At 37.1% G+C, this 24,458-nt stretch overlaps 1 protein-coding gene across 50 annotated transcripts in view; it reads right to left on the bottom strand.

Moving 5' to 3' along the window:
- Positions 1 to 24,458, bottom strand: part of NRXN1 (neurexin 1) — a 1,068,408-nt gene that overhangs the window by 11,141 nt on the left and 1,032,809 nt on the right. For 27 of the 50 annotated variants that reach the window (XM_070573944.1, XM_070573943.1, XM_070573962.1 and 24 more), the window contains one exon: positions 14,202 to 14,289. In XM_070573944.1, the coding sequence (XP_070430045.1) occupies positions 14,202 to 14,289 (88 nt within the window). The remainder of the gene's footprint in view (positions 1 to 14,201; positions 14,290 to 24,458) is intronic. The other 23 variants (XM_070573958.1, XM_070573931.1, XM_070573945.1 and 20 more) reach the window with 1 other exon arrangement.

Here is a 24,458-nt window from a genome sequence, read left to right as displayed (position 1 = left end):
GGGTGTAGGGTGGATAGCCAAACACGCTTGACATCTGCCCTCAAGGACCTTGAACTATAATGAGAGAAAGTGACATACAATGAAGAATTGTACAGTTAAGCTTAAAGCAACAGCTGGAACGTGTGTTATAGAGAAAAATAGTAGATACCATGTGGAAGTAGAACAAAGGTTTCTGATTTAGACTGGGGAGTCAGAAAGACCTTTCTGAGTCTGTGACATTTATACTGAGACCTGGAAAATTAGTGGAGAGTAGTCAAGTGAAGACTCCTCTTACCAGAAGGAACAACATGTGGAATGACCTTGAGGAAAGAAATAGTTTGCTTTTCAGGAACTAAACTAATGCCAGAGTGGCTGCAACATAGTGAGTTTTGGAAGAGAGTGAGGAAAAATTTGAAACTTATGACATGAAACTTACACAGATCATAGTTCATGGAATGAAGCCATACATGAGACGATCAGCATATTTGTCTCCATAAATAATAACAATCTTATGTGGAAAAAGGTATCAGTAACAGACTGAAAATGCAAATAAGAAAGGAGGGAGAAATATTTGTAGTGCATATGACAGACTCAGAGTTAATATTTCTAAAATACAAAGAGCATGTATCAATTGATATATATATTAAAAAAGGACAATCCACTAAAAGAATGGACAAAAATACACACAGGCAAATGAAGAACAGAAGATCCAAATGGGTGATTAAACGTAGGATGAGATGCTCAATATCACCAGAATGGATATCAAAATAAAATAAGGAGAAAGCATTTTTTTAATCTACAAATTTGGAGGAATAAAGAAGAAAGAAAGAATAGTGATAATATGGTAAGGATATTTGTTGGGAAATGACACTTTGGTAAGAATATCAATTCTTAGCCATTTTTAGAAAGTAATCTAACAACATCTATTAAAATTAATAAAAGATTGAATTGCAGCTGGAGGATAGGTGCCTGTGAGTTCATTATGCCATTCCCTCTAATTTAGTATGTTTGAAATTTATAATAGTAAAAGTTAAAAAAATACACAAATATTTTAATCAAGCAACCTCAGTTTTATAAATATAGTCTACAGAATTAAATACACCAGCACATAAATATATAAATACAGGATGTTTGCTATAATGTTTGTGACGAGAAATGGAAAAAGGTAACAACTTAAAAGTTTGGTAACAGGGCTATGGCTGAATAAATTACGGCACATTTGTAGTCTAGAGTTTTTACAGAGTTAAAAATAGGAGTTCAAGCCAAATCTGTTGACCTGAGAGATGGCCATAATATATTAGAAATTGAGAAGAGCAAGTTTAATTCATATAGTGTGTTTCTATTTTTATAAGAGAGAAAAACAACCCTATGTGTACATATGTTTATAGCAACATGGTGAGAGGCATATGAAAGATTCATGCCAAGTTGCTACCATTGGTTAATTTATAGGGGTGAGAAAAATAAAATCAAGTAGAAAAAAATTAATTAAAGATTTTCAACAAATATTTATTGACTAACAACAAATTTACCAGGTATAATATAAGATGTTGGTACCAAGGGACCCAAAGCAGTCACGGGTTCTACTTTTTTAGAGCTTATAGCACATTTGAAATAAAACACAAAATGTAAGAGAACAAATAAGACAATTTTAAATTTAAAAAATTTGATAACACAGGAAGGCACAAAAATTGAGACCTAAGAGAGAAAATGATGGGGAGGCTTTCCAAAGGGTCATCTGAGTAGTGGGTGCCCCGAGTAGAAGGTATTTGGGGTGAGACTTAAAGGAGAAGGATCCAGCCTTCTAGAGTGAATGCTGGAGGGCCATTGAGGGTTTCAGAAGAAGGAAGGCATGAGATAGAATGGCTGGCAAGAACAGAACCAAGAAGACTTCTGGGAGAATTTGCAGAAGACCCACCCTTATCTCAATCTTCTCTCAATCTATACTCCATCACCCATGTCAGTATGGATTTTATACTATTGTGAAATCTTACTTAAATGTTTCATTTCTGTTAGGTTGTTCCATCTCTTCCAGACTAGATTGCTAGTCCTTTGATAGTTTCCTGTGACTCTATTTCTCTTTCTACCAATTCCCCTACCTTCCAACATCTAATGAAGATTGAACACGTTAGCTGCAAAACGTATGTTTTCTAACTGACTAAAGGAAGAGATTTTTAAAAGCTCATAAATCTTCAGGAGTAGACTGGGGTAAAGGTAACCATTAAGAAAGTGTGAGAGACCTTTGATTTCAAGTTCTGAGTAAAAGTAATAAACAAGTGGGGAAAACACTGGCAGTAACATTGCATAATCTTTTATAAAATATTTTTACCTTACTAATTCTCTAACTCCCATTCCCTATAACAGATTCAGTGAGAAGAAGTAGATATGATATTTATTTAAAGAAACCAGAAATCACTTCTCCTGTGCTTAGGTGAATGGGGATCAATACGCATCAATGCAAGTATGGCATCTGCATTTATTTTCCCTATGCCACCAAGTAACATGCCACTTAATTCCAAAGACTGAAGTTACTATGTTATTTAAAGTCAACCAAGTTAGCAGTCTTCAGTTTGATTCATTTGGGTGCCTTATTTACATCAGCATCATCTGACAACCACAGCACTACAAATAGTTGAGGGCTAACTTGGAGCTCTTTTCTCAAATTCAGGAGAGTAGTTGCAGAAGTTTCTAGGGTACTTTTCATTCCTGTTGCTATTAGAGCGAGGAAGTAGAAAAGGGCCTCATCAGTCAAGTCAAACTTTCCATAATTGTCAAGCAGAAGAAAAGCCATACGGGCAATAATTGAGAAAATCACTTTCAAAGCTAGGGAGCCTGAAGAGTCTGTATGTGTTTTTCAATCAAAATGTATGACATTTCAGAAAATGCAAGAAAAACTACATTTGAAATGTAGATGCCATTACTGATTTCCATTCAACTAAACTCTTTGATAGCAAAATAGATTCTTTTCCTGGGATCTCACTGAGAAAAACACCCAGAAATCCTTTTTCTTAAGATGCATTTCACTTTTTTACATATAGAAAGCTAATCAATCTTTACACAAAACCAGGTTATTCATTCCAAGGAATCCCACAGCCTGGAACCAGGAATTTTGGAGGAACTTGGTTTATAGGATGACAAAAATGGTGCCATGACTATAGATAGAGAGAGAGAGAGAGAGAGAGTGTGTGTGTGTGTGTGTGTGTGTGTGTGTGTGAATACTGCATCATTTCTTCCAATTCTCTGTCAGAAGTTGTTACAATCATATATATATCTTTTTTTGGTGAGGAACATTGGCCCTGAGGTAACATCTGTGCCAGTCTTCCTCTTTTTTGTATGTGGGTCACTGCCACCGCATGGCTTGCTGAGCAGTGTGTAGGTCTGTGCTCAGGATCCAAATCCGCAAACGGCAGGCCACCAAAGCAGAGCATGCAAACTTAACCACTCTGCCACTGGGCCAGCCCTGGTCACCCTCTTTTTTTTAACTCATAATTTATAGGTAGTCAGGCTTTTGAAGATTTCATAATACCTTGTGGTTAAATTACTTAAGTACGTTTAAGTATCAAAACCCTCTTTCTTAACTTCCTCCCAAATATTGTATGGATTTACTCTTAGTAGATCTGTTTTCATGTTACTTAACTGTCAGCTGATGCTCAATATGGCTGCTGTGACTTCCGATTCACTGTAAGGCTTAAATTTCTTTTCTTATTTTATTTAGTTAACAATTGTTACCTTTATTGAATTATTATTTTATGGCAGGCTCTGTGTGTGCACTTTACACACATTACCTAATTTATTCCTAATTTATAACAACTCTGTGGTGTAGGTATTATTATTACTTTACAGGAAAGGAAACTGAGTCTGAAAGAGGTGAAATTATTTAGATTTCATAAGCAGCACAGACAAAATTCAAACTCAGGTAAGCCGATGGCTATTACAGTTTTATACATTCAACATGTCTGCATTTATGACTGCAGAACAATTTGTTAATATTTCCAATTTTACCCTTTCCTATAGAACATTGAACACTTTAGGCATCTTTTCTAAGCAACTGTCCAGCTCTATTCCTCCAGCCACACTCCACTGCACCTCCTGGCATCTATCTGTCCTTTCTAGGAAAAGGCATTTGCATTCCTGCAGAATCTTAGGAAAGCAATGCAGAAGGGTAAAAAGAATATTAGACATTAAGTTCTAGTCCAGGCACTGTACCTAACTTGCTGAGTGACCCTTAGCAATTCATTATCCTCTGCTATCATTTTTTCATCAGAAATATAATGGTGATACATTATTTCCCTCCCCAGGTCACTGTGAGGACCAGATCAGGTAGGACAACAAAAGCAAAAGTGCTCTGAGAAGGCTAAAGTGTTATAAAACAATAACGGTCTGATTATTTTCCCTATGTGTTCCACACAAAAGGTATTGAATTAGCAGCTGTCCCAACAATTAGATAGTTCTGCAATATGTACTGCGTGCCGTGGCTCAAACAGTTGTGGCAGTGACCGCCAAGGACATTATCTCTGCGGGGGTCACCATATTCAAGGACTTCCATTTCATGAATGGAGGCCCTGTGAATTCAGGTGGCAAAACGACCATTTACATTGTGAGGTATGTTGTTTCAGGCCATTAATTGTAGTGCTGCATGTGGAGCTTGTTTCTGTTTATCTGTGAAACAGTCTATCTTTATGGATCAGTGCTCACTGGCTCCCATTGTTGGAGTGAATTAATTTTCTCCATCTTGCAAAATTTTATGATGATACTTTACATTTTTAGTGTCATGAAACCAATCACCTAAGACTACTCTTTGGTAATAACTGAAAGCAAGTTTTCTCTTGGAAATAATAATTCTTTTGCTGAAGTTTTACTCTTTCTTTCTAAAATTGTTAGGTCAGTTCTCTTTTTCCTCCTTCCTTCCCTGCGCTGGAATTCCATCGTATTCTCTGGATGAAATCCAGAGGACAGTCTCTATTGCAGAGTTGCATGCTGGGTACTGGGTGCAGTGCTCCTCAACCAGGGTTCCTGCACAGCATCTGTATAAGTCCAGGTCATTCTGGGTAATGGGGCAGGGTAGTTTTCTTGATTTAAAACTGGGTCTACTCACTTTGGGTGATCGTCTTTATATTCCTGTCATGAAGCTATTGCTGTCTCAATTTTCTTTTGTTGGGAAAAGATCACACTCTTTTTGGTGAAAGTGCAATAGCTGAGGTGAAAGATTAGACAGCTTCCCCACTGACCCCATTAGAAGGAAGCATGTCCAGCCTAGAATTGGGAAATATGGAAGATAAGCCATTCATCACGGGGGGAGGCCATGTGGTGGGTATGCCTAGTTAAGCCACGCAGCCCAGAATGTTCCTGTATGTCTGAGGAGGAAGAGCACGTGGATTTTAAGAGCAGGGAGTAAAGCTAATCATTCCTCTCTCAAAAGCTCTGTGGGGCAGAGACCTGCATTTTTTCTTCCAAAAATAAGAATAGCAGATGATATGTGCCCTCTTCCCACCTAGACAAACTAAATTTATCCAACTGAAGCACTGCTCTTGTCTTACTAGTTTCCTAGTGGATACTGAGGAAAGTTTCATGCTCATAGAATTCAGAAATACTTTCTAAAACTTTCTAGATGCGAAAGTGCCAATTACTAACATTTCTCCTTCTTGCCTGGGGATATAGGTTTATTTCCATTTATTATACAGTTTACTCCTCAATCGCCTAGTAATACTAGTAAAAGCTAATTTATATTACCAAAGTTTCTATGTGGCTGACTCAATGCTAAGTGCTCTATGTGCATTGTCTCTTATCAGCACAACAATGTCATGAGTTTTTAACAGTATTCATGTCACTTTGCAGATGTCAAAAGTCAAGTACACAGAGGTTCAATGCTTTGCTTCTGGTCATGCAGCAAGTGGCCGAACTGGGATGTGAACTCAGACCTTCCAACTTTCAAAAAGTTTGCTCAATGAAATGTAAGATTTTAGTGTGTTCACAGATGTGGCAACATTGGCACTTCCCTTCCTACTAGTTTACATTTTTTTTAATTGATGGCCTCTGGCTGTACTGACATCTTTAATACAACCTTTCTTAACCTGGCAAATAATAAAGTATCCTTGTCTTTTTCCTACATTATTACCAATGCTAGGCTTCTTATAATACTGGGAGTGGGTAAGGAGTCACTAATGATGACAGTGATTCAATCAACAAGTCAGAAGATGTGAGATGAAGCCTATAGACTAACATCTAACATAGCATTTACTGCTCCTTGGAGCACATGACCCAACAAAGAAAGCATATTGGCTCTTCATGGAGGCAGCATGCTCCATAGTGTGGTATTCAGAATATGCTGACTTACCTCTGATAGCATCTGAGGAAATGTAATCAATAAATACCAAGAAAACTCCACAGGAACCAATTTCACAGGAACCAATTTCATTATCAAAGCAGGTATTTCACACAAATTAGAATAAAACATGGTTTCATTCTTCCTGGATTTCATGTTTCCATAAGAGATGGACTTACCCTCTATTTTCCTAAACCTATACCACATTTCTTCCTTCGGTGTTGGTGAATATTTCAAAGCATGTCAATACATCTCATTGTCTCCTTCCAAAGCTCAACAGGACATGTCACACTTTAGAAAGGCTCTTATGGTATTTTAGTATTCTCTAATAAGGACTTGTGATGTGAAATGCTATGAATGTTTTAAGGCTAGATACATGTAGACTGCCTAAAAATTTATTGTGTACTCATTATTGAACAGATTTTTCTGTTACTTATTGTAGGAAGGTTCTGTATTAGCAGTTAGGCCCTTTTTGCAGATTTGCAAGTAAATGCTTAATCTAACTCAGCAAACTTACTTATTTGCTAAGTAATTATTACGAACAGTCAATCATATGTTAGTTAAGACATTTGAATAGAGCCCACTCTCTCTAACATCAAAAGGGACTCTGTTCATTTTTCACTCAGAGCAAATCTGTGTGCATTATGAGGGACATCTACAAGGTAGACTAATGCATCTACTGGTCCCAAACCGATGCTGCTAGTAATAGGGCCTCGACTCACCATTGGGTTTATCATAATTATTTGTTACACTCTTAATATATGCCAGACACTCTGCCAAACACCGCGTTTGCATCTTCTTCTTTCAATCTGGTAACAACCCTATTCTCCCATTTTACAGACTAGGAAAATGAGCTTCACAGATACTAAGCAACTTCCCCAAGACCAGGAAGGGCTGCAACTCAAACTAGTTCTACCTGAATCAAAGTTATGGCCATGACTAATACTCACTCCCTGTTGTATATTACTATTCTTACAAAATGCTCTTAAGAGCTTGTTTAAAGTGTGATAATCATCCATTCCATTATATCATTAAAAGAAAAATCTAAAATCACAGAAAGGTCAAAATAGTTCATGTTAAATAAAAACTGCTGTGTTCTGAAAACAAACAAACAAAAACCACCTTTTGTTTATTATTTTGTTTCCTACTGACCTCCTGCTGGGAATTAATTTTGGTGAATGAAAGTGGTTGCCTGGAAAGGTGGAGTCACCTTCACTGACGAAGATCTTGGCATTCCCCACAGTTTGACCAAACTGTAGATAGGCTTCTTCCTGCTTCTAGGTCTCTGGCCTCCCTTTCCGTAGAGCATTTACTTTAGAAAACTTGTAATTCCGATTCCTTTTCTGCCCCTTTGATGTGTAAATATTTTCAAAAGCTTCCTGCCTGTGTTACAACCCAGAACTATTTTTCTCAAGGAGCTGGGAGCCATCCACTTGAAATATAACCTTCAAGGAAGATAGCTCCCCATCTCCCAGTTTCTGTTGGAGGGTAGGAGCCTACCTTTGGGGAGGCCCTTCGCTCCAAGTGGTAAAACTACCTCCAGTCATGAAGATATTCAAAGGAGGAGGTTTACTTTTCCTTTGGGTGAAGCCAATTAGCAAACACAGATGACCTATGATCCCTCCACCTCAGTTCTTAAAAACTCTCTAGTCTCTTTTTTTCAGTGAGTTAAGCTCAGGTTGAGTGCCGGCTTCCTTCTATTGCAATAGTCTTGAATAAATCTTCCTTGCCTGGTTAACTTTGTCCAACATAGTTTTTGTTTTGACGTTACTGCTCTCAGAAAAACAGGGGAAAAGTGAGTGCAAGTGATGTCTAATGACTTTCTTCTATTTTAACTATACAAGCATTCATTTTTATTGCACTTTTCTGGAGAATTAAATTTATATGGAAAAAAATGGTTCCTCCATCAGCACGCCTCACACTGAAAGCCAACTGGCCCATCAGTATACCAAATCCAGCTGCCCTGTCCTCCATCCCTGTGATTAGTTGGGCCCTTAGCACTGACTCTGGCCTGGTGCTCAGAAGATGCTCTAAACATTTCCAAAAATGGAATGTCATTACTGCTGTTTTTCTGACTGCAGCTCAAAATTCCACATTTTAACAGCAATGTTGGGCTATTATGGGCTAATTAAACTCGCTTTTGAATAATTACATAATAAATAACCAAAACTTTAATGTAGCACAAAATTATCTTCTAATCAGCCTCTAAAAGTATGATCTAACAAGTGATATATTCCTTTAAATGATTGTGATTACTTATTTAATGAAAAAATGCACCTTGTTCAATATACATATCTTTATTCCTAATGTGGTTAATGGGATCAATTCAATAGAAATCCTTTGATCTTTTCTCAAAATAGCACACTGGAAAACCACTCAAAACTGCATGGTAATTGCAGCAAATTTAGCCTAATGAATAGTAATATATGTAAAGGACCTTTTGCCATCAAATTTAAATCCATGCCAGCCGTGGAATTATTTAAATGAACATTTAAAAAATTAATCCTATATTTGTGAGGTGCCTGAATTCTAGAACAAGCGCTGCATTCCAAGAAATTAAAAGCCCACCTTTTGTAAACTAGAGAGCCTACTAGCTCCAGCTCTCATATTACAGAAACTAACAAGCTCTCTGAATCTCCTCAGCTATGAAAAGGCTTTATAGTTTTGTAAAGTAATGAAAGAAAATAATATTTATAAAGTACTAAGAACAGTGATGAACACAGAATAAATCTTCACTAAATACCAGTTATTATTGTGATCTATTATTATTTATATAACCTGAACCCTGATCACTGTGATCCAACTGATGGGCAATCAACAGTCATCCTTTGAGGGGCTGTACTGGTAACCTTATCCCCTTCGGTTCAGCTAATGTTTCAGAGATTGTCACACAAATGACATTCTTTTTTTCCTCCTATAACTACTCAGAATTTTTGTTATTCAATAGAGCTTTTCTTTTAATTGATTTGAAAGCGGTCCAATATCCTGTTAGCCACCCCTGCCCACATATACATGTAGAAAGAGAAGAGACATATTATTCTTAGCATTATAAACCTAAGAGGAAATTGCCTTTCTTAAATAGGGCTCCCAGGAAATAGAAAGCTGGTCCTGTTCTCTTTGCAACAAATGACAAACTAAAGCTATTCATCAGGAAGTTCCCACAGCAAAGAGGGTCATCACCTTTATTTATAGCCTCAGATATCGACACAAAATCACTCCTTCAAATTTCTTCAGGAGTTTTATGAAAGGGGTCTATTTAGAAGAGGGCCTCAAACTAAGGTGTAGTGACATGATTATGGGCCGTCTTGGAATTTAAGTGGTTTGTAGTGTCATGATTTTGTCAATTTACTAAGTGAACCTAAAACACAACATTTCAGAGAAATCTGTTTTTCAAAAATTTATGTTCATGTGAAAAAAAGATGTCTTGGAAAACATATATATTTATATAATGAAAACTGTAATAACAGCAAACACTCATATAGCACTTATTATGAGCAAGCCATTGTTCTACAACATGCTTTCCATATATTCAATCATTCAAACTAGTAATCAAATCTCTAGGCTGAGGGAAAAGTACAGAAGGTGTAAGCATTTTTGAAAAACAGTGTGAAGAAGAAGTCATCCACTTGTCACATGTCCCAGCAGCTGAAGCCAGGCGTTTTAGGGCTATGGTGACCTGTGACCTAGCCACTAATGGCTGCTTCAGATTTCTACCTGTCGACTAAGAGATGAGGTTCAGTTAAACCTTCTGAATTGCATAGCCAGCATCTCATCTTCTAAAACACTGTTTTTACCAATGTGAAGTTGTCATCCAATGCTAACCAGTCAGGACAGTGTGGCTGGAATCAGGTATAATTGAGTTCCATGTGTTTCCACCCAGGGGGTTGTTTCTGATCTAATTTCAACATGTACAGCTCCCATCAGGAGGCCTGAGTGATTTCATCACTTGCCCACTAATTTTGAGCCAAGAAAAGCTACATCATTACGTCAAAGGGAAAAAATAGCTTGAATATTCTTTTTTATATAACTGAATTGGGCAAAAGCCACCATTTATGCTCTACTTTACACCAAGCATTGAGGTAGGTGCCTTAAATATCATTAGTTTCAATTCGTGCAATAACCTCAAAAATAACATGATATTTCAATGTCAAAGATGAAGAACATGGTAATCATAAAGAATTACTAAAAAAGCATCTGAGGTAGAATAAAAGAAATGAAAGACGTCCTTTTGTAGAGTGGAACTAAAGGTGTAAACTCTCTCTTTTTGCTCCCATAGCTTAGCAGAGTGGTGAGTGCACAGTTGGACTCAATGCTACGTGATCAATGGTGAAACTGACAATCCACCAAACATATAACTTCCTTCTTCATTAATAGTTCTGGCTGGAACCACATGGTAATTCAAATTTATCAAACATTTAATAAAAGGTATAATTTACTTGAGTTCAAAGATGCCAGATTTGTCCTATTTGTTTCATTAATAGCCTTATGAAAGCACTTAAATAATGAGCATAGCACATCTTCAGAGAAGAAGGCATTTTGTGAGGAGGGGGTGAGTCAGGGTGATTAGAGAAACTTCATATGTAAATACTCAGGGATCCTAAAAGACATTGGCATGAAATACACAGAAAATTTGGACAACCCACTTGTAAAAGTAATTATACATCTTTTTATAAAAATATCTGCTTTAACTTGCTTAAGGAGTAGCAAAAGTGCATAGCAGAAATATGCACCTGAATATTTAACTCAATATGTTACTTTCCTAAAAATTCAGTTTCCCAAAATATGATCTGCTGATATCTGAAATGATTTTTATCAAGATACATCTAACAGTATCCAAAGTCTCATAACATCAGCAACTACAATTTTTGTCCATATTATTTTATATTTGTAATCAAGATGAAAAGCAAGCAAGAAAAAGATATTTAAGAAAACCAGTACATCATTACGTTAAGAAACAAAGACCTGCAGGAGGGACACACTATAATGAAAAAATACTCAGATTCGAAGAGGATAAAAAAAAAACCCAAAACTTCTATTCCAAAAAAGTAGTTGTAAAGTAGAAACAAATCTCATAAACTAAGAATTTCATAGGAAGCTGTCACATGAACAGAGCCAATTCTGCCAAAAAAGCAACATGCATGAATTATTAAAGATGGGCATGAAAAAAAAATAGGGATTGAACAGAAAAAGCCAATGTAGAAAAGATATCTCACAAAATGTAATATCGAAAGAGAAACTACTCATGGAATACACTATTAAGACACTATCAAGGAAAGGTAAGATCTGAAGAAAAGCTTACAGTGAAAGATCCCATTGAAGCAATGGAATCTGAAGTTTAAGCCTCAAGAGGAATTGAATTGAAAACTAGGAAACAAAGAAAGAAACACTGAGGGAGAAGAAGAGAAGTTAAACTAGGCTTGGTGCAAGAGCACCAAAACAGCTGTCATCAGGTAGAGTCAGTAACTGCTGTGTCTTGTATATTGGACAACAGACTTTGGTGCAGTGGAACAAAATTAAAATTTACACAACAAATCCATGCATGGAGCAAGACAAATAGGGTTTCTGCTTCATGGAGCTTACTTTCTTGCGGGAGGATGCAAGCTGTACATTAATGAACAAGCAACAAATAGATAAGTAAACAAGAGTCTTTCAGATAGTGATAAGTGTGGAAAAGAAAACAGAGACAGAAAGATTATCTGGAGTATGGCTATTAACAGGATGCTCCTCACTTTCCATTGCATTATAATATTTAACAAAGCAGACAAAAGTCAAGTAAATAAAAAGGAGAGGAGGTTGACAAAAATGTTCTCTCTCTTTTTCTCTCCTCTCCTCTCTCTTCCCCTTCCTCCCTCCTCCCTATCCTCCCACTCTCCCTCCTCTCCCATCCCCCATCCCACCATCCTGTTCTTAGGGTCAGTCTCCCCAGAGAAAGGGCGAGGCAGTAAACTAGTCTATAAGGAAGGGTTGGTAAGACATATAAGCAATGGCTAGAAGAATTGGATCACTTAGCTGTGTTCAAGAAGTAAAAGAAGTGACGATTTGAAGTGCAATTAGACTTCTCACACTGGATTTACTAGGTACTTAAAGTGAGGACTCTATATAAAGAGAATGATAGACTACACTCAGACAGCGAGAGTAGGATTCAGGCCAGAGGAACACCAGCAAGTACTGTAATTAGTAAGAACCTATACTGTTTTCAGTACTGTGTTAATATGCTGGAAAATACTGAAAAAATCAACTTCTATTAAAAAAACCCTAATTGAGAAAACAAAATCAAATATAAATGTAAACACACACATCAATGTACAAACAAATACCAGAGTTTGTTTTATGAACAATGCATGCTGGACAATCTCAGAGAAGATTAGATACAAAAAAGAATGTCATGGTTGGGCATGTGAGAATAGGAGAAATGGGGAAAGAAGGAATTTGAGGGAGAGAGAAGGCGAAAAGATGGGGCTCATGTAATGGACAAAAGAGCAATAACTTTTTTCTCTTTTTCTGGCTAAAACAGAGAGAATGAGGATGCCAAGGAAAACAAAGGCAGGATCCTGGCAAAGGAGCTCAGGGATAGTATCATGAAGTGACCACATCTGTCCAGACAATCAAAAGGCAATGGCTGTAGAGATCAATAAACTGGAGGAATGGAATGGATGGTCATTACAGTTCTAATAATTGTGTAGGAAAGCCGGTTCTGGAGGCTGAGAATTTTGATTGTTGGGGTAGAGGCTGGGGGAAGGAGGATGAGAACACAACCAGCCTGAGTCTCCCAAACCTTCTCTTGCTGAGATGATTGCTGAGGTTCTGCTCCTCATTGGCATTCAGTAGTTGCTCTAAGTGCTTAGAGTATGTAGCTACAATCAGCAGGAAGAAGTCATATTCAAAAGGAGATGCAAGATATGCATCCTGAACCATGTTTTTCTCCAAATGTCAGAGTGAGTAGATTTAAAGTGATATTCTTCACAAGAATGCAAATTAGTTATTTTGTTGTGACTTGAAGTTCTCCTGGCTTCTAAGTGACAGCTACAGAGGTCATGAGGTAGTCGATAGTGGTTAGTCCATATCTACCTCACTCATTTTGTTAACCTAAATAAGAAAATTATTGAATTTTAAGAAACACTGCTTTACAAAGGAAACTAATGCAAATGACCCTAAAACTTGGTATTACGAATATCTGGAATCAAATCCAGGCTATGATTCATTTTCAGGGTCCACTGCTGCTACTTAATGGTACAAGGTTGCATGGAAATAGTATTTATATATTAGTCAGTCATACCATATCACAACGGAGGAGGAGAAATTGTGCACCAACTGGAGTTAAAACGCATCAGCTTGAATTTTAGGGGGACATGGCATAACTCAAATATTTCTCTATTAAATGTATTTCTCTATTAAATGTATCAAGGACTCTACTGGCTGTTTACTCCTGCCATAATACCTTCACTTCCAAAATTCAGAAATATATCACTTATGACAATTTACTGGCAGAATGAGTGGTGGGGACTTTTTGTCAGCAGAAAGGTCAAGTAATTTTCCACAACGCACTGCAATTTTTAAGCTTTACAATTTACTATAGGTGATCCAAGGGAAAGCCTATTACACTGCTATACACAAAAATTATGTTGTGAGTTCGTGCAACGCGAACAGTCAGGTACCAGCCTTGTGTGTTGTCTCCCACTGCTTTTTCTGAAATACATAATCTTGGTGGGTTTTGTTTTGAAAAATGTGTTTTTTAATAAATGACAGGAAATTTATCCAAGTGAAAAGCAAGAACTCATCTCACAGTGAGACACTGTCTAATAGGGTGGGCTTCTAGATATAAATGCAAGACTTTTCTAAGGACTATGGCATGCAATAAAGATTTAGAGTAAAGCAAAGAAAGTAATAAAAAAAGTCGACTAACCTAACCCACCTGAGCTCGGCTCACAGGGGTCAATGTCTTCGTCATCACTGGGACACTCTGCTGAGGCCACAAGGATGTCATCTGTGGTCTGTAAAAGAATCACATTCAGTAGATTAATTTAAAGGGACCTAACGGATCCTCTCACGTTCGTCTCATTGACAAGTGAAGCACTGCTTATTTTTACGTGACAGGTTGAGAAACAAAACTCAATATTTGCCTTCCCAAGGACACAGAGCTTACATTTTTCAACTTATTTTGGATCCTTCATGGAAGTATTTGCATATTTGTGAAAACTTGATTATAGCTTAGTTTACATGAGGACACAGAAAGGATGGTAGCCAACATGTACATATCCATCCATTCAACTGCACAGAGAAGCCTCGCACAGTAGCGTAAGAGGTTTAAAGCAAGCTGGCAGAAACAGATGATTTGAAATTTATTACAGCCCTGGAGTGCTACAATGTACGCATCAGTAGGCTTTATGCAGTACTTGGGCTTGGCTTCCTAAAAGCAGAACAGCTATCACATTTTATATTCACAACCAGGTTGAATTTGATGAATCTTTGAGATATAGCTTGTCATTATTAGGAAACACAGATTAAGTAGAGAATACCTTTCACTGATGTAATAAGGGAAACAAATATAGTCTATTTAAGGTACTTTTCAATTTTGTATTGAGCTTTCATTCTCAATTCTCAGTTTTGTAACATTCAGATTGTAGGTATCGTTTCCTCAACGTCCTTTTCTTCATTAAGGTTTCATAATAAATAAAAAGTGTATGGGGGGATGATATTTTACAGTAAAGAGGATAGAGGTGACAGTTTTCTCTGTGACATTCTAGTTGCTTCATTGCACTTACAGCAGAAAAGATAACCATCACTGTAATAAAAAGCAGAGTGTGTAAATCCTAGCGGTTAGTCACATAATCAACACATTTACGAGCACCAAAGGTTGCTCTTTATTGCCACTCATAAGCAGCAGTAAACTCAGCATAGATATTGCACGGAAATTTGGAAGGTTTGCATCAGATTCAGCTAATGCTAAGGTGATGCAGAGAGAATTCAAGGTACAAGAAGGAAAATATCTCATTACATTAGCTAAGGATTAAGGAGATTATAATTGTTTAGACAACTATCAGAATCACAACACTGATGAAGTCCTTATTTAAAAGCGGAATTACAGTAATATAGGTCCCCATTTTTAAAAAAGGTAGAAATATGATGACTTACTTTTACTCAAGGAGTACTTAATGTAGTCAGAGATTAAAGTATAAGGAAATAACTGTTAATAATTGCCATTTGAAAAATGGAGACAAGGGATAATGCACTTTTGCGACAAAAATTAGGCTCAAAAATCTTTAATCACAAGCTGTGTAATTACTTGAGAATAAGGAATTTGTTCAGATGCTAATGTTTCACAGTATGACTTTAAATAAACGCAAGCATTTAAATATCATTTTGAGATGGTTTCACGTTTTCTGTTCTTAATTCCTCTGAGACAGTTGGGAGACTGGATTCATTCATTTTGCTGCTGTTATTTTAAAAGAGGGAGTTCAAAATATCACTTTTTCTGGAATTGTAACTGTTCATGGCAGTGAAAACACACCAACAATTGGTGTGACAGTCACGCAGATATGTTTCATTAAAGGGAGCTTTAAAAGGCAAAAACCCATCCTCTTTGGGCACGAGCACATCCTGCAGGATAACATCTAAACTGACTTGATAATAACAAGTTATTGGATTATGAGCTCTTGCAGGTCAATTGTTCCGATTCACCCTGGAGCAGATAATCCGCTATTTTTCTAGAGCCAACTCGAAGTGGAAAGCTACTTCTTTCTCCACCACAGTGGATACTCTTCAAAATTAATTTCAAGGTTATAAGATAATTTTTAATTTTCCTTGAGGAATTTTGACTATATTGATGAAAGCAGTACAGGGCTGTTGTCTTGTCCTTGACAGGGGGAGGAGGAGGAGGATGTGAATAAATTCTTTAATCCAGCGCTTCTCATCCCAGCAGCGATGATGTCCCCTTTTCCCCTCTCCACCTGGGGGGGGGCACATTTGGCAATGTCTGGAGACATTTTAGCTTGTCACAATTGGGCTGGGGGTGGGAGGGTATGCTACTATTGGCATCTAACGGGTAGAAACCAGGGGTGCTGTTAAATGTCCTAAAACGCACATGACAGTCCTCCCCCAACAACCACGTGACCCCAATGTCAATAGTGCAGAAGTTGAGAAACCTTGCTTTAAAAATTTAAAGACTGTTCTGTCTCACATTTTTCTCATCTGGAAAAAAACAGAAAGTATAATAGTCCCTATTGTCATAAGGATTATATTAGTATACAAAAAGCTCCTAGAATAAGACCACATTGTAAATGCTTATAAAAGTTGTGATATTATCAACACTATTATTATTTCACGAATGTAGCACCAATTTAATCTTTTTTTGCACTATATTTATAAATAATACAATTTTAGATGTTAAACCAGAAGTTATACATGTGAATTATTCTCACCTTTAGACCTCGCATTAGTATTTATATCAAAATACAGTAGCTATATTGGTACTTTGTGAACTAAGCTTCCATCTTTTACTGCCTAGGTTCAAATTCTGAATTAGAAATCAAACATCAAATATAAATAATGAAGGCTGCTTCTTAAAAGAAATTTAAGGGCTAAGGGGCTGGCCCCGTGGCCCAGTGGTTAAGTTCAACACGCTCCGCTTCGGCGGCCCAGGGTTTCCACGGTTCGGATCCTGGGGGGGGAGACATGGCACCGCTCATCAGGCCATGTTGAGGTGGTGTCCCACATGCCACAATTAGAAGGACCCACAACTAAAATATACAACTACTTAAAAGGGGGATTTGGGGAGAGAAAGGAAAAAAAAAAGAAATTTATGGGCTAAAAATGTGTGATTCAGTGCACAGTGTTTCATGCAGACTAAATTATTTAGGCCACACAAGTCAAATTTTGTTTTAAAAGTTAACCTGTGTTCAACAGTCATTTGAACAATCCCACAGCAAACAAAAAGTGTTAGAATATTCTCAGTTTTATCTTTTCACAAAACACAAACACAATACCTAAATAACAGAAGATATCATACAATAAATAGTACCTCCTGGAGCCCTGTACAGTTGAAATAAATCGCTTTACAAATATGACCCTATTGTAAAGCTATATTTTAGTTTTTAATGTACTTTTCTTGGTCTAATGAATTTACATTTTTGTTTATCATATTTTTCCTTCAGAAATCAAAAGCCAGCAATTGTCTGTGAATAAAAGATCTCAAATCAGGGGGCGGCCCCATAGCCAAGTGGTTAAGTTTGCGGGCTCTGGTTGGGCAGCCCAGGGTTTCGCTGGTTCAGATCCTGGGCCCGGACCTAGCGCTGCTCAACAAATCATGCTGAGGCAGCGTCCCACATAGCTCAACTGGAAGGAACCACAGCTAGAATATACAACTATGCACTGGGGGGCTTTGGGGAGAAGAAGAAGGAAAAAAGAGATCTCACGTCAATAGATGCCTTGGCAGAAATCATCACGGTGTGAAAAATCATAAGTGGCTCAAGTGTAGGAAAAAAATCAAATTTTATTTCAGAGGCTGAATTGACTGAACAATCTTCTAGCCAAAGCTGCATAATTTAAATTTAATTCACTGTGTTTGGAACTGCCTCTCTATGATATGCTGTTGAGAGAGTGAGAAAGAAATTCAAATATGTCACATTAATCAATTCTATTCTTCAGTATACTTTTCCCTGATGTTTGCAGCCTTTTTCAGAAAAGAGACAACCTGCTGAAAAAGAGAGACTAGTGATCAAGCAAAAGCATGAGTTTTACCTAACCATCCATTTAGGTAAGTGTCCCTAACTGTGCATTTAACCACTCACAGGTCAAAGGGTCATGCTGATCCTCCCTAATTCAGAGTGGTTTGTACATTCACATGGCAAGCATCTGTTCTCGTTCAAAATGTCTACTAACAATACTTAGGTCTCCTTACCTTTAGGTAAAAAATGACTTGGGCAGAATTCAAGAAAAAAAGGCACTGAAACAATTCATCATATGCTATGGATAAACACCAACGTGTTATAGGGTAGGAAAATGTAATCAGGATGGAGGAGAAACAATGTTTTTAATGTATAGTAAAAAGTTAGACCAATTTATTTAATATCCAGGGTTATTACAGAGAGAGCACTGGCGAGTTAGAAAGTAGAGAAACACTATGTATTTTTGTTGTTTTTTCTCACTTACAGGGAACCTTCCCCTTGCCCTTAATAGAATTTACTTCATGTTCACTTGATGTCACTTTTTAAAATATAGCACAATTGCCTACCTGCGTGGTAAAAAGATATGATGAGAGGATAGTAAACTTAGTCTGTAATAGTATATCCCCGGCAAGAACAGCATTCCTAGACTTTATTCTTCATGATAAACAGCTTTGCTGAAGACTGATATATTCCCATGAAAACACCTACAAGAAAACTCCACTAGGACAAATCTGCTTGGTGAGGAAAAGAGCAAATTCCAACTGTGCAAAAGGATGTCCACTACGAATTTGATGCCTGCGAAGAAATTCTTGATTTTCTCTACAATTTTGATTGAAACTGTGTTTCTAAATAGCAATGGTCTATTTGGCTGTACATCCAAATTCAGCATAAAAAAACTAGTGTCTCAAGCAATGGTGCTCACTTGCATAACATTATCTAGCCTAATCTTTCACTGATGTGACAGACATTTAGACTGAACTGGTTGAGACAACTGAGAGGCTGAGTATGGTGCTAGCTGAAATGTGCTAAGTTTGGCTAACTGATGGACACTTGTCTTTGCTGATACTTTTGTCTATGAGAAGCTGCTCTGGAAGAGAGAAAGCATTCATGTCTGGCTTTCAGAACTAAATCTCACCAGACTCTCCAGAAAAGATTTATTGCTAGGAGTGTTTCCTTGAAGAAAAAAAATATGCCAGCATTCAGAATTAATGTTACAAATTCCCCAAGCAAGTTTCAACCCACTGTACTGATAACCTATGGGGCAAGAAGTTTCTAGGAGTTGTCACAATTTTCACCAAAAGGAAAAACTGCAGAAAAATAACCCAATTGTAATACATAATACAATTCCCAAACAGTGGGTCAGTTTGATCAAGTCAAATCAATAAAGAAATACACAGAATTGGTAATTTTAGTTAATCGACAATCCTATTAAAGGTGAAAAAGGAATTTAGAGACCCTGCACAGGTCCTATGGTAGTTTTCATTGTCTCACTCAAGTGTCCGGTTCTTATTTGTCAATTGTTTCTCTAAGTAGTAGATGCCACATGAAGATGTCAATCCCATGGCTCACTAACCTAATACAAATAAAAATAACAAACTGAGATCCAATATGTGAGGGTGAATTTTAGCTCCAGTACATGACCAACAAAGAAAATGAGCATCAATTACTCACTAAGAAATATGGAACACCACCTCATCTATGCACAGCATTTTCTGATAGGCACAAAAGATGGTCACTACCTAGCAAGGTATAAATTGCAGTTCCTACCTGCAAATAACTTATTATGCTCACTCTATTCTAAAGTATAGGTACAAGTCACTCATTAATATAAATAACAACAATCAATTCAATTCAAATAGCTTATTTTTCTTGAAATGTAACAGTGCTCCTATAACTATTACTTCATTAAATATTCACCAACAACGTACTTATGCAGAATGCAGGGAGAGGTGCTATTATTCTGAGTGTTATAGTTAAGGGCCTGCTCAAAAAAAAATACCCATTTGTACACTTATTTACCCAATTTGAATGTTTGAACATTGGTATTCATGAATATTTAGGAAAAAGCTTACATATCTCTGAAAACAGCCAGCTTTCACTTTTCGTTAAGGTTTTTTTTCCCAATTGATGCCTTAGGTTATTATAAAAAGTGACCATAAATCAGCTGTCTGCTTGGGAAAAAGACAGACTTGAAAGCCATTCAATTTTCTCCAAGACTTTCTTGGCTCTTTAAAATGTATGCAATGGTTCCAGAGCACTAAGAGTGGGTTGCATACAAAAACTCTACTATGGTAAAGAGATCACAATCTCTTACTCATTCTAACATGCATTGTTACATGCATTTGATACTGGTCATCCTGATAGACAAAACTCAAAGGGGAAGGTAGGGATGTGGAAATAATGCCACAGAACAATGAATTTAAAGAAAATTATGTGATAAAGAAAAGAACTGAATTCCTGCTGCAGGGGAGGAAGAAATATTCCTCTACCTTCTAGGTTCTTCTGGCTGGCCTAAGAATGAAATTAACATGAGACAGAATAACAGGAGAGAATCAAACAAAGTGTAATAACATGTATACATGGGAGAAACCCAGGAAAACTGAGTAACTGGCCAAAATGGCCAAAGCCACTACCTTAAATACCATCTTCAGCTAAAGACAGAGGACAATGTTCTGGGTAGTGGTTTGGGACTTCAGAGGGAAGGAAGGCAATTGACATGCAGATGGAAAACCTGGCAGAGACAATGGGACATGGAGAAGACTTTGATCAAATGGGCCCTTCTAGGTTTCTCCCTGCCTACCACATCTAGTTCATATTCTATTGTGGTTATCTATGGTGATAGCTCCTTCTTGAAACAGGCCTCCTATCTTAAAGTTTTTTAGGCAGTTGGGGGGTAAGGTCAAAGTTTCTTCCTGAGTCATCTGTCCTTAAAAATAATCAAGCCAAAGAGACACATTTTGGGGCGGTAAATTCAGATCCCTTACCCTTCTTGATTAAAAAAGAACATTATATTTAAGCAAAGTTATACAAAATAGAAACCTGCAAAATAGAAACCTGGTATCAGGAAACTTGAATTAAATTTATGTTTTAAAAAAGGTAGTACAGGGGCCGGCTCCGGGGCCGAGTGGTTAAGTTCGCGTGCTCCGCTGCAGCGGCCCAGGGTTCAGATCCTGGGTGCGGACATGGCACCACTCATCAGGTCTTGTTGAGGCGGCGTCCCACATCCCACAACTAGAAGGACGTGCAACTAAGATATATACAACTGTGTACAGGGTGGGTTTGGGGGAGATAAAGCAGGGAAAAAAAAAAAAAAAGGAAGATTGGCAATAGTTGTTAGCCCAGGTGCCAATCTTTATAAAAAAAAAAATATATAGTACATCTCTTTTACTATTTCTTTAAGCTTCTGATAATCTCTATGTTCATATTGCATTTCCATTTTTAGCCAAAGCAATATAGGAGGACTGGCCAAAAGAAAAAGTAAAGTTTAGGTTTTCAGGAAAGCACTGGAATAATCTTTTCTCCTAGATTCTCACTAATTAAAATTTGGGGTTGTAAAACTTCCAAAGACTGCTGGGAGTGGAGCGGAGGTGCTGAAAGGTAAACTAGAATATGCATGTGACTGAATGTGTTCCCTCTTTGTTTTGATTCTGGACAAAGCACTTTCTGAAATGGGTTTGGCCATTTCCAAATTAAATAAATACTAACGGATGTTTACAATGCAAATCTAGGCTTCTAGCTGTGTCAATATGAATCTCTAGTCCAACTATTGTGACTGAATGGACTAATTAGTCACACATGTTGAACTGAAAATCCTTACTGGTAATGAGGCCAAAACAGATTTTATAATTGTAAAATGCCAGTGATGGATAGTTTCACCTAACGTGCCTCCAAAATCCAGGCTTTCAATGTTGGCATCTAACACGTTTGGCAATGAAATCATATTTTAGTCAAATAGTCATACATCTTCTTGTACTGAGCCAGACCTCAGTGATCATTAGTCTAAGCCCTTTGTTTTACATATCAGGAAACTGAAGGTAGAAAATTACCTGCTTTTGTTTGACCACAATTATACTGTTATTTAATGGCAAAGCTATGAGACTGTGATTGTCTCTTATCCCAGATGACTTCTATCTATCCATTCATCACCCATCCATCCATCTACCTATCCATCCAGCCATCCAAAACCATCTTGTTCTCTAGAGGATTTGGTGTGGTTTATAAACATACATGATGAAATAAATTTAAAATAAGTTATAACCAAAGGAGAGTATTGGATTTTAGATAGGTAACTGCTAAAATTGTCATGAAGAAAACACACCTATACAAGGAGACACACATACATAGCTATTGCACAATTTGATATGGCAGCACACTAAGTGGCACTAAAAAGGGAACAAAATGAATGCTAGAGTTCAATTTATTAAACCCAGTTACAAAAATTAAAATATTTATATAACTTCAGTTATTTTGAAATGGAATATACTCAGAAAGTTCCTTATTTACTTGTGGCAATCTTTTCTTAACTCACTTTTTTAAACACCTTAAACATCTTGCCTCCCATCTCTGCACATAAATGCATAACTAAATTCTTGAGGAAAGAAAGAAAATGTAAATTATTGTATCTTTTCCTGCCTGTCTTTCCCCTTTATTTGGAACATTGTAGGCCATGCTGGCTACAAAATTAACTCAATGAACTCTTTGTCTCTCTTCTCATTAATCCACTGACGAAAAGTCTCCCAACTTTCAAGGGCTCTCTTATTAACTACTATTTTCACAACGTAAGTGCTAATGAGATATTTATCTTTGTCTCTCTTACATAATCATCATTAGGGTTTTCTCAAATTATCCCTTACTACATCTTAGGAATAAATAATGGATGCGACCATTGAATAGTACTACTGGTTGTTTCTCCAGATACAATCTAGACATGCGTTCATTGATCAGGGCAGTCTCATTTACATGGCCCCAGAACCCAGAGGTTCAAAGTCAATATGTTTGGGGGGAAAAAAAAAAGAAGATTGGTAACAGTTGTTAGCTCAGGTGACAATCTTTAAAAAAAAAAAAAGAAGAAGGACCCACAACTAAAATATACATCTATGTACTGGGGGGATTTGGGGCGAAAAAGCAGAAGAAAAAAAAAGTCAACATGTTTGATAAAAATATTTCTTTCCTACTGGATAGTGCCATGACCAATGTCCCCTTGACAGAGCTTTAACTTGGGGATGTATGAGAACTTCTATCCCACACAGTGCTTGGAGTAAGGAATAGCAAGAAATAGGGATGTGTTTGGACATGATGATGACTTAGTTAACAGAAAGCTGATTTTTGATTTTATTTTTGAGCCACGAGTTGAACACATGCAAGGTTCTACACGGAGCTCCCCTAAATAAGCCAATATCAGAGTAGCACCTTTATGAGTGATGAATGTTTTTCTCAAACAGTGATTGCGAGTAAACATTAACTGGCTCAGATGCTACAATGTTATTTTGTTCATATATTGAGAAGATCCATTCTTTGCTGCTAGAGTGAAACTAAAACTCCAAGCTTCCTTATCTGACTACTTCATTCCTTCTGGTGCACACTTTGGCTTATTAAAACATATGCTGTACTGGTAAACCACTTCAGTTTAATTTGCTGATCAAAAATGGAAAATATATACTACTCTAGAAATCAAGACTCAGTCTGGATCTCATAAGCAGTATGCATCATCTTGGACTGTTTTCTGTGTTTCAATAGTATATAAGAATATATATATTATACATGTAAATATATATACCATATGAATATATATATGTATATATAATCATTTGTATATGTGAATTATAATAACTTCTCTATCTCATAGGGATGTTATGCGGATCAAATTTGACACGTATGAAAGCACTTTGGCAATATGAAAGTTCCCACAATGCAGTGTTTATATGTTATTATTACAACTAATAAGGAATTATTTTTCTTTCTCACATGACTATATAAAGAACAGTTCTGGGGAGCGCTTAAAGAGGGCAGCCAAATATCCACTTAACAACAATAAATTTAATTTTCAGGTCTTGAAATTCTCTTCTCCCCCAGTTGAACAGGATCTGTATCTCTGCATCCAACCAGCCCCTCATGCTAATGCTGCTGTTCTTGGGCTGACCCCTTTTATACCAGGATAGGCTTCCTTTCAGCATTGCTTATTTAGGGAGTATGTATCAGTCTCATTAGTAACCTACAAGACAGGAAATGCCAATCCGTGCCTGGCACTGCGATTACTTCTCCAGGCCGCGCCTCCTGGAGAGTTACTGCACAGATGCAGGGATGCTGGAGTTCCCTCTAAGTTCTCCTCCTTAGTCACATTCCCAGGACTTAGACGACTGTGACAACCTGACTTATTTTATCCTCGCATCCAGAGTTTACTTTTAATTCACGTCCTCTTATATCAAGTGCAAATAAATCAACAGATAAACAGGAAAAACAGATCACTTAGCAAATGCTGCCAATTAAAGGAGAGAGAG

This window comes from Equus przewalskii, chromosome 14 (genome assembly GCF_037783145.1).
Source record: "Equus przewalskii isolate Varuska chromosome 14, EquPr2, whole genome shotgun sequence".
NCBI classification, from domain to species: domain Eukaryota; kingdom Metazoa; phylum Chordata; class Mammalia; order Perissodactyla; family Equidae; genus Equus; species Equus przewalskii.
Note: the sequence above shows the minus strand (reverse complement) of the source record. Positions and strands in the feature narration are given on the sequence as shown.